The sequence below is a fragment of the Quercus suber genome, unplaced genomic scaffold, assembly GCF_002906115.3.
Source record: "Quercus suber isolate HL8 unplaced genomic scaffold, Cork oak 2.0 scaffold_616, whole genome shotgun sequence".
Lineage (NCBI taxonomy): Eukaryota > Viridiplantae > Streptophyta > Magnoliopsida > Fagales > Fagaceae > Quercus > Quercus suber.
In genome coordinates, this window is record NW_027070059.1 from 430,201 (window position 1) to 442,044 (window position 11,844).

At 40.1% G+C, this 11,844-nt stretch overlaps 1 protein-coding gene across 1 annotated transcript; it reads right to left on the reverse strand.

The window, feature by feature from the left end:
• Positions 1–10,957: 10,957 nt before the first annotated feature.
• Positions 10,958–11,467, reverse strand: LOC112000026 (uncharacterized). Its single transcript, XM_024032129.2, has one exon. The coding sequence runs from the start codon at positions 11,465–11,467 to the stop codon at positions 10,958–10,960; it is 510 nt and encodes a 169-aa protein (XP_023887897.2).
• Between the last annotated feature and the right edge of the window lie 377 nt (positions 11,468–11,844).

Below are 11,844 nucleotides of genomic sequence, written 5' to 3' on the forward strand. Positions count from 1 at the left end.
ATACTTACAGAGAAATGAAAGCGTTAGACAGAACCAAGGCACTGCATGGTCCTCGGACTCAGGCCTATGGGGAAACTAACCGCTCAATTAGACCAGGGTGCCGAACAGACAGGGCATCGCGTGGTCCTCGGACTCAGACCTACAGGGAGACTAACTACAAAATATCCTAAGTCAGGAAAGGATCAAGCCCCACCTGGCCCTTGAGACGCAAGAGAGCTGCCCATGCATACGTTCTCTCTCCTTATCATCGTTACTGGCGCAACTGGCCGGCATACAATTCGAGCTAAAGTCATACAGATCTAAGGAAAAAAGGAAAAAGCAGGCAGCGTGTGCACAAATAAGCAATTCAAATAAAGAGAAATCAAATTCGCATTACAACAATGAGTTCGTAAAAATTGCATGGCAAGAGCCACAGTACATAGAGGAGAAGTATAACAAAATGAAATGACAACGTGAAAGTAGGACAAGCCGAGACGCCGGGCAGCCTACTCCTGTTGCTCAGGCTGGACAGGGGCAACTCTTGACCCCTCCGAGCCCTGGCCTAAGGAGACTGTCTGCGGGGGTACGGCGAGAGTAGCCGCTTCCTCTATGGCGGGGGCTGGATCATCGGAAGGGACCTCCACTATCTCTTGGGGCACCTCCTCACCTGAATGCTCCCCCAGTCCAGCTGCCCGCACCTCTTCAACAATTCCCCCAACCTTAGGGTCCTCAGGGGCAGCCTCGCGGATAGCGGGGGGGGGGGTAATACACGTTCTCTGCCTTCCACAGGTCGGACGTGGCCTCCACCCCAGCTTGTCTGAGAGCCTCAGCCCAGACCTGGGAACAATATCGCCTACATACCCCCGGGACTTGAGCCTTGTAGGCGGACTCTACCGCAGCCATCCTATCAGCGTAGGCTGTGGTCTTAGCCTCCTCCTTGGCACGCTCGGCCATCTCCCTGTCGTGGTCAGCCTGGTCTTTAGCCCGCAGAGCCTAGTCTCTAGCCCATTCTGCCCCCCTCTGGGACTCTTCGGCCTTTGCCGCCTTAGCTTGCAGATCAGTGATCAGATCCCTCGCGATCTGCAATTGGTCCTGCGCCTCGCCCAGGCGCCTCGTTTGCTCATTGGCCTGGTTCTGGGCACCCTCAAGACCAGACAGAGCATTGTCCCGCTCCCTGGTCACCGCCGTCAAAGCCTCTCGGGCCTTGGCGAGGTCAGCCTCGAAATTCTTCAGGGTCGTGGTGGCTTGGTAGCGCCAAGCACGCTCCCGTTTGAGGTCCTCCTTCTGGTCATTTGCAGCCCCCTCCAACCTAAAGATAGCTTGGATAGCCTGCCAGAATAACCAATGTGCTATAAGCCCAATGAAAGAAAAAGAGTGGGAGAAGAGTCGAGGTTACAGCGCTTACCATCCCCACATATCGCTTAAGGCTGAGGAAGACCTGCTCGCTTGTCAAAGAGTTAAGCTCAGCCATGTCCGCCGGGAGCAGCAGGCTTCTCTCCAGTGCGTCTGCCACACGTGTACCTTCACCCTCGTTGAAATCCCTGAGGGAGGCGTTATCCCTCAAGGGCTCCCCACGGAGCATCGGGGCTGGGAGCCAGGCCTGGACCTCGGAGGAGGTGGTGTCGACGACCTGCCTCTCTTGGCTCTGGTCGCCTATCTTAAGTTGCTTAGACGGCCGCAGAGTAGTGTCCTCCCCCTGTGAGGACACCGTCCTATCCTCCGCGATCCTTTTACCCTTATCCTTCTTCTTTTTAGGGCCAGCAGGCATGGTCCCAGAAGGCGAGCGCGTCTGAGAAAGAGAAGGAGGGAGCTTCTGCCAAGCGGAAGTCGACTTAGCCTTTGGAGGAGGAGTAGGAGTTTTCTGTTGGGACTCCCCCAGTTGGCCCTCAAGCAGGTCCAGCAAGTTGGTGGTGGGCTTCCTCTTGTAACCCATTGTCGGCCGAGGAGGGGCTTCTGAAGCAAGGAGGTCTGCTTCGGTCAGATTGGGATTACCCAAGTCCCTGAGAGGATCTTCAGACTGATCAAGCTGAGCGAAAACGTCAAACGCGTCCCCTTCCCCCTCTGGAACTCCCTCGGCGAACAGTTGGGAAGAGGAGGGGACGGCTAATGTGACAGCTTCCTGGTCAGATGGCTCCTCGGGGAACGAAAATCCGTCCTCGATCACAGTAATCCTCTGAAGCCGAGGATCGTTGGCGAGGATGACGTGCTTCGGAACCGGGAACGATTTCTGGGTAGGTGTATAACCCAAAATTATGTGGGCGGCCCTAACTTGGTTGTCATCCTCGTTTATATACACCGGTGCCCTCAGCACCTTTTGCAAATCTTCTCGGTTAACCAGATGGAAGTGACGCTGAAAGGCGTGCGGGTCTGCAAACGAAAAGCACCACCGCGTTAGTAAAAAGGAAAGAAAAAAGACGAGAACTTGAAACCCTATCTGTCTCCCACTACCCCACCTGGTATTCCCTCTGTTGTTGGGCAGTGAAGTCCATCATGCCACTCCCCCGACACGATGAGGAAATCCTCGTAGAACCCCTTGCTGGACTCGGGGAGGCATTGAATAAGCCGCACCCTATCGTCTCTCGTCTTCAGGTAGTACGACTTGCCCTTAAGAAGTTGAAGGTTGTAACACCAGTTCACGTCGTGATGGGTCAACCTCAGCCCCATCTTCTCGTTCAGGGCGTCCACACAGCCCAGAATCCTAAAAACGTTTATCCCACACTGGGTGGGGGCCAACCGGAAGTGCATGAGGTAATCCCTCATCACCGACCCCATGGGGTTCGTCATCCCCCCTTCAAGGAAGGCGACTATGGGAATCACCACCTCACCCTCCAGCCTGTGTATGCGCCACTCCCCGTCCTCACAATGTCTCAGACTTACATTGCCGGGAATTTTGTAGTCGGTGATGAATTTCTCCATCGCCTCCTCAGTATCGACGTATTTCTTAAACCTACCCATCCCAGTATACGCCTAAAAGATCTAAGAAAGAACAGGCGAAGTAGAAAAAAGGGTAAAGAGAAAGAGAGGCCAAAGAGAGACAGAGCGACTTACAGGAAATAGGAAAGGGCTCCTCGGACAGGCTTTTGTGCTGGAGGTGCTAGTAAGAGTGTGGCTGAACTCAGGAGGGCGCACGAATGTTCTCGATTACAAATGAGGAACTGGAAGAAGCGGTTCGTACGGGTATTTATACCCCAAATCGAGGAACCATGCGGGTTTTCCCGCTCATAAATGCAAGACGAATCTCCACCGTTGGATGGGTAACGCCTCATTGGACGTGGGGAGCACAGAGCCGCCTGAATTTAATGATGGACACGTTACGTGCTCTGAAACGTCAGCGACGTGCCCTTGGCAGGTGAATGGACCCCAGCACTGATGAAGGGTGGGGGGTGAGGCCGAGGATGTCAAAATCCTTCTCCCCGCCCGAGGATGCGTAGCAAAATTTTGAGGGGCTATTGTGGGGCCAGAAAATCGATTAGTCAAGGCCCACTTCAACCCAGGCCCAAATGGCCCACGCCGAGGACGCACGATGGGTCCGAGGGTGACCCTATCCTCGGTCGTCCGAGACCTCGGTACGGAGAAGGGCAAGCTCTGGGCGAACCGTCACCTCGGCATTGAATACGTTCACCTAACCCCTCTGGCCGCATTAATGGGGATGTAACCCCTTGCCAAGGCGACATCGATCAGGGCGAACCACTCAAGCACGGATACGACCTTTGATGGGATAGGCGGTCAGGGGGAAAGCCAATAGATGATCAACAGGAGGAAGAAGATGGGGATATATAAGAAATGTGAGCAAAATGTAAAGGGGGGTTTTTCTGGGGGGTGAGAGGGAGAAAAGCCTCCTCGGCCCATGGCCGAGGAGCATCCCCCAGTTGTAAACTGTTCTAAGTATTTTTTTCAATAAAAGAGAAAGGAGTTCATGCTTCTGAACGCCGGCCAGCGCCTAAACCTTCGATCCACTCTCTACAAATTCATTGTTCTGGTTCGTTGGGCCTTTAACCCATATCCTTTAGGCTAGAGCTACAAAAACAGACCCTACAATATATATATATATATATATAAAGAATAATAATAAAAAAGCAACAAAGTGAAGAGTTCATTGGAGATGGAATTTACAGTTTCATTCTCCATAATTTGGAGAAAATACATGTAAAGAGCCTCTAGAAATGCTCTTCAAATTATAATTAGACTTTCTCATAATTATTTATATAATCCAATTTGACTTAGTACATGAATATAGTGCATTCAATTTGATTCCATTGAAAATTCCAAAAACAACAAATTATGTTATTTTCAAAACATACTTTGTCCTCCATTCTCTGTGTTATATTAACACACAAATATATACACAGAGTTAACATACATTTTCTTTGTTGTCTTTGAATAAAAAAAAAAAGTTCTTATAGCTCCTTTTTAGATATCGAGAAAAATTAATAAAGAAAGTGAAAAGAAATAATATATGGACAAAGTTTGGCTACAAAATCGATTGTAGTCTTAGGCTACAAACTCACTCAATATCTTTTTATTGAAGGTGAATTTTGACAAATCCATCATTGGATTGCATCTTCTTCTTATATCCTCCATGTTTGCAAAATTTCAAAAAAATGAAAGATCAATAGCTATGTCATCAATAATTTTAAATTGCAAGTTTTTGTAATATAAAATTATGCATAAAATATAAGATTTTAGATTTTATAGTAAATGATATCCGATTGACACAAAAATTGACATGTGCATTAAGAGCGTAAAGAACATGTAATTCAACGGTTAGATTTTCAAAATATGCAGTAATATTTATTTTATTAAGTGAGTTTGTAGCCTAAAGCTATAACCAATTTTGTAGCTAAATTTTGTTCATAATATATTTTTCAATCCTGAAGCTTGAGTATTTTGTAGTGAATAAAATAAAATCATTAATCAAATTTGTAAGGACACGTTTTGTAGCCCAAACTCAAGATGTATGAGATATTGGCCTAGTGAGCCCAGTGCAATAAATTTGTAGAGAATGGGTTAAAGAACTAGGCACTAATGAATTTGACAACAGTTAATATGGATGTAGAAGATAATTAAGTAAGAACAAGGAACATAGAGTTGAATGAATTCATTGTTCGAAGAGATGAACTCACTGTCCGAGGAGGTAAGTTTTCATATAAATTGTTTAAACAGAATACAAGTGCAATTTAGATTGCTACAGTGCCTCTTCTCTATCTTTCTTCCTCCTTCTCATGAAAGGCCTCTTACATTTGTAGCTCCCTCCCATCTTGAACCTACACTTATTGATCATTTGAGCCCTTATTTGAGTACCTATCCTATTAGACACCCTCTTTGGCTTCTTGTGAGTTGTGTTAACTAAGACAACACTGTTTAGAGATATTTTCTACCTAAATGCGGTAAAAAAAGTAGCTGCAGTGTATTCAATGCGATGGTAGCAGCTTTCTCTTAGATATTTTTGGGTTCCTATCTTTCTTGTACGTTTATGGCATATGTCCCTATCACTAAAGGTTATTAGAAGGTTACTTTGATCATTAGGATCTACATCTGATCTATATTTAGCTTATCCGAGGAGATATTCCTCCTTGGACTTGGATTACTCACACTCTCGGCCAAAGTCCAAAACCCAATTGTATGATTTGGGCCCATGACCCCACAAAATTATCAAAAAAAAAAATCCTTTAAAAAAAATTAATTCTAGAGGAATAAGGTGAGACTTAAGAGCCCTTACCCTAGCCAATATTACCGGTACAATTTAAGATCTCGAGGAACGGATGGTCCACAGACTAGTTAAAAACAATTTTTAAGGTAGGTAATACCTTTTTTTTTTTGAAAATGGACTGATCTATTATTCATTTAAATGTAAGGAATCATAATACAGTGCCTCAACAGCAGGTGGGGGGGTATCCTCCAACCAGACTATATCTTCAGTTACATCTTTTGCATATCTCGCTAAGACATGTGCCACGGAGTTAGCACCTCGTTTAACCTGAGTAAACCATACCCTTCTAATCCCATTGGCTAGCCATTGGATATCCTGTATAATATGCCCAAACCGTGACTGATCAGCTCCAACCGAAGAGATTGAAGACATGACAGCTGCGTTATCCCCCTCAATGACCAAGTCAGTAAATCCCGCGTCAATTGCAAACTCCATCGCTCTTCGACAAGCCAAAATTTCTGCCTCATCACTGCCTCCAACTGGTGGACCTTTTGCAGTCATTGCTGCCATTACCTCCCCCTTACAATTCCGAATGATAACTCCCACCCCTGACATGTTTAGGTCCGAGAATATGGCTGCGTCAAAGTTTAGCTTGAAAACAGGGTCCGGCGGAGGTTGCCATGTACTTACACTTGCATCTATCTGGACTGGGATGTTCAACTGATCCTGGGACCGTTTAAACTCATTCAAGTAATCACATGCCCTCCTATTCAGCCACCTCGGGTCCACCATTTTTTTCCCATGAACAATTGCATTCCTTTGGTTCCATATTAGCCAAGCTTGCACAATGAAAAGTTCAAATTCCTGTATGGTCAGACGGTTGAACATTTCGTGAAATAACTGGAGCACGTCATGTTGACCGTGATGGCTTTTTTGTAGTCTCACCAAACTCCCTGCCCAAACATCATTTGCCACGGCACAATCCCACAAGGCGTGCACCCCTGTTTCAGACTCCCTAGAGCAGAGCAAGCAAACGTCTTCTTCAATTATTTTTCTTCTCATCAAGTTTGCTCGGGTAGGGAGGGTGTTTAGACATGCCCTCCATCCGAAGACCTTAACCTTATTGGGCACCTTGAGCTTCCATAGTTTTGACCAAACCTGTACTCCAAACGGACCCGTGGATGTCTCAGCGCCATCTTCACTTTGCTTGATAACTTTCGCTGCATGGTAACCCGATCTAACTGAGTATACTCCCTTTTTTGTATGTAGCCATATTATTGCATCTGAAACTTGTCTGTGGCTCAGTGGTATCCTCAAAATAGCATCAGCATCTTCTTTGTGGAATTTCGCATTAATTAAATCATTCCTCCACTCCTTTAGGTCTTGATTGATTAGATCAGCCACGTACCACTCCTGCTCCTCTTCCTCAGGTGGATGAATCACCCCATTTGTTGGATGATTTGGACTCCACTTATCTGTTAACACCTTCACTTTTGATCCATCCCCAATCCTCCAGCAACACCCAGATTTTAGAATTGGTATTGCTGCCATTATGCTCTTCCATACATAAGAACAGTTTGGTACTTCCTTTGCTTCCAACACATGACACCGTGGAAAATATTTAGGTTTGAAGCACTGGAACAGTAACGATTCTTGTTTCTGGATTAACCTCCACCCCTGTTTAGCCAGCATGGCTAAATTGAAGGTTCTTAAATCCCTAAAGCCCAATCCTCCCTTCTTCTTGGCCTCGGTTAGTTTACTCCAACTTGTCCAGTGAATCTTCCTCTCCTCTCCTTCTTGTCCCCACCAAAACCTTGCACACATTGCATCGAGTTCATCACAAAGCTTCTTTGGCAATTTAATATCGTAGCTCTACTTGAGTTTAAGTATTTATTAACTAAAATATACTTTTGCTTTTTGTTTTAGGAGACGTCATAAGTGTAAACCAATTGATTATTTATATTTTCAGATCCTTTTAAGTTAAACTCAATTTTTTAGGGAGATTGAAATGAAATTTCTAGAGTCTAAACATAAATTTTTAATTTTATATATTATAATTTACTATATTATTTAAATAGTGTAATATATATATATATATATAAATATTATTAAAGAAATATTGATTGAGATTGAAATGAAATTTCTAGAGTCTAAACATAAATTTTTAATTTTATATATTATAATTTACTATATTATTTAAATAGTGTAATATATATATATATATATAAATATTATTAAAGAAATATTGATCACTTTCTTCCTATGCGCATGCCTGGTCCGTTTTCTCCTACATTACATTTAAGCTCAATAAGTCATCATACATATAAATTAATAAGGGCTATCTCTCTCCTTATTCATGTGAGATTTTAAATTTGATAACATACTAACTTCTCAAATACTATATTAAACTTTCATATCTTTTCAATAAAAGATAATATTAAAATGCTTCAATATTATTGGGTTTTCATTTCGTTAACAAAACTTTGTTTACTCTTTTACTATTTTATACATATTTATTGTTTTAGATTAGGTATAACAATTCCACCGTGTAATTGCATCACAAATATATATATATATATATATTCCACTGTGTAATTAAGTAGGGATCTTCCTATCAAAAAAAAAAAAAAAAAAGTAGGGATCTAAACTCCAAACATGGATTTTTTTTTAAGCTCCTAAAACAGGTTTCCCATTCACGTTTGTTCTCGTTGGAGTGCCTTCACTAATCATATAGCTCTATGGCCCCCAAAGAAAGCAAGTAACATAGCATGAGCAAATAAATGTGTTCTCCATAATGCCCATAAGAATTATCCCAATCATGGTGATGCACAGGAATTTATGTCCAAGGAAAAACATCCAGTTCCTCATGATTATAGAGATGTACACAAATTAAAGGCACAAAGCTCAATTACACAAATTTATCTCCGTGTAAATGGGCTTTTTATTTTTCAAATAGAATCATAAGTCGTAACCCTACCAAAGTCTCACATGAATCAATGAACAATTTTCTGTGGCAATTACCTTATTGTCACATCGTTTTGCATTTTCGGTAATCATACCCTATTGTTGCAATCCTTTCAGTCCTATGTCAAGAAAAAGTTTCTTTCACTTTAATCCCTTTTCCATAACCTTTTTTAATAACAAATTAAAGTGTCATAAAGAGGTTCATAATGTCTAATTTTGGTCTGAAAATTCTTGCATGCCTTAATCAATATCAAAGACTAAATGGCTACTAGCTAGGGGCTTTTACGGTTTTACTGTATATAAAAAGAAGATACTACAACTTTAAGTCTATATCAGAACAAGCTTTTATTCTCTCTTATTTTTCTTTTCGGGATCTATTCTCATAGTTGGTTTAAACTATTTAGTAGGTAGATTCTGATTGGTAAGGAATGAAGTACTTTTGTGTCTTTAGACAAGTCTCGAATTGAGAGTTTATAAAGAATTAGCCGCGAACCCGCACATTGCGCGTGATAATTATTTTTATGGTAGTTTTATTAAATTTTTTTTTATAATTTAAACTAATCTAATAATGAGTAATGTATTTCGTAATTATATTTTTATTTATTATAAGAACAATCATAAATGTAATATAGGATCAATCCAAAACACCAAAAAAATAGAAACTAAAAAAAAAAAAACTTAATAATTATTAATTGAACCAATATTAGGATAAAATTTGTTTTTGATAATCTATTAAGGTTACTTTCTTTGTAGAAATTATAATTTCAGTCGCCCAAAACATATTATCAAATAAACAATTATTAGCAAAATCTAAGAATTAAATTTCTATACATGCATTGTTATAAAATAATAATAATTAAAATAAAATTGCAAAAGTTAAAATTTGTCACCTATCTGATTACTTTTGTTTGGCTAACCTTTGCTTTTCTTACGTTTGGCTAATCTTTACTTTTCTTTAAATAAATGACATTATAAAGTACTTCTATTACAACTATTAAGAGTAATTTGTCCACCACAAAGGATTAGAAAATAAACAAAAATTAGTAAAGTCTCATAGTTTAGCATCTAAATTGAGCACTATAAAAAATCATGCTATGTAACAAAATAAATACCAAATTATCTAAATCATGCTATGTAATAGAATAATATCATATTTTTATATGCTATATTTAATTCTTTAGAATGCAATAGGATAACATATAACATTCAAAGAGAATAAAAAATAAATAAGAAAACAAACAACAACAATTTAAAAAACAAAAAATAAATCACATTTAAAAAACAAAACTAAATTGCATTAACCCAAAATAGAGTTTTAAAGAATATAAAAAATTATCAACCTAAAGTAGAGATGCAAGAAAAATAAAAAAATCCACCAAAAAATTTAGAGAGAGAGAGAGAGAGAGAGAGAGAGAGAGAGAGAGAGAGAGAGAGAGACCTTTTTTTTTTTTTTTTTGTGAGGGAAAATTATGCATAGAATAGAAGAGATAGTGACAAATTTATAGTAAGAGGGTGTGAATAAGAAGAGACAAAAATAAAGAAAGATGAAGGGAAAGATGAAAAATGATATTAATGTAGAGGGTAGTGGGAGATGAAAAGGTAAAGGAGGGAGAAAGAATGAAGAAGTAGTGGGGAGATGAAATGGTAAGGGAGAGAGAAAGGTTGGAGAAGTGTAAATATTAAAAAAATAAATGTTAAAAGCAATTATAGGAAAATTGAAAAAAAAAAATTCTCCTTTAAGCTAAAAAGGCTTACATAAAACCCTAAAGTTGAACTGAAAAGGTTTTGAGTTGGACTTGATAGTGGAACTAAATAAATAAGAAGCGGGCTGGATTAATTACACAGATTTATTATAGGGTGATAGTGAAAGTAAATAAATAAGTAGTGGGTTGCATTTATAGGGCTGAAATTTGTAAAACCATTTTAAAATTGTAGGAAAATTATATTTTAAAAAAGAAAAGAAAAAAAGAATGACGTGGCAGCTGATGTGGCGCAACGTGAGAGCAGCAGCATTAAATGCTACGTTTCAGCTTTTTGTAATATATAAATTTGTTAGATATATAAAATAACATATGCAGTAATTAAAAAAAATAATAATAATTGAGAGAATCTATAGATACGTGGCTTTAGATTAAGAATTTAAAATCAAACAGGGTTTTTATTTATTTATTTATCGAGATTAGATGATATATGTTGAATCATAATTTGTGGAGGTAGGTTCTAGTTAACTCAACTGGTAAAGTTTCTGATGGTTGTATAAGAGATTTGGGGTTCAATCCCGGCTTACACCAAAATATATATATATATATATATTTTTTTTTTTTTTCTTGGGAGAAAGTAGACTTGAATTTCATTAAAGTAAAATCAACAATAATCGGTTAACAATACAAAATAGAGATGTGGAGGAACATCTTCCATCCAAACCTTTAAACCCGCGACATGTCGTGCATGTTTTGCAAGGTTGTGGGCAACAGAATTGCCAAGTTTACGAATGAGGAAAAATGAAATACAATTGACATCTGTTGAGGTTTTTGCTGTAGCTAGGATGTAACCAAAGGGAGCAAGAGAGTCTTCATTGTTCTTTAGTGCCTTGATTATCAATTCTGAGTCTCCTTCTAAAACGAAACTAGAGAAGTCAAGTTCTGCAGCAAAATAGATAGATCTTGCCACTGCCATTGCTTCAACCAGGTTCGATGAGTAGAGGAGTTGAATTTGCTCTGATAGGGATGCCAACACCTGTCCAAACCCATCCTGAATAACAACTCCAAGACTAGCCTTTTTGATGTCCTTGAAAGTTGCCCCATCAAAGTTGATTTTCACGTAGCCATCAGGTGGAGGGTGCCAAGCAACTCGGTTTGGTGTTGGGGTGTCCATCTAAATTCTTCTAACTTTGTTCTCCTTTTGGTAATCTAGTAAGGATTGTTGAGAAGTTTGAAGTACCTATGATATGGGATGATCCTTATTCAATCTCAGTTGGTTTCTGCGAAACCATATGTTCCACATGATGACCACCATTAAATCCACCTTGCTACCTGCATTTGAAACATAAAGAAGCAAGTCTTTTATATCTGCAAATGAGCGAGCTTGACAGAATGAAAAGTCAGGTACAGCATCCCAAATTGGAGAAAGTTTTGAGCACTCCCAAATTGCGTGTGGGACCGTCTATTCAGCTTGCCCACAGTGTTCGCAATTGTCATCAATCAAAATCTTCCTCTTCTTCAAGTTTTTCTTTCTGGAATCGCATCTTTGCT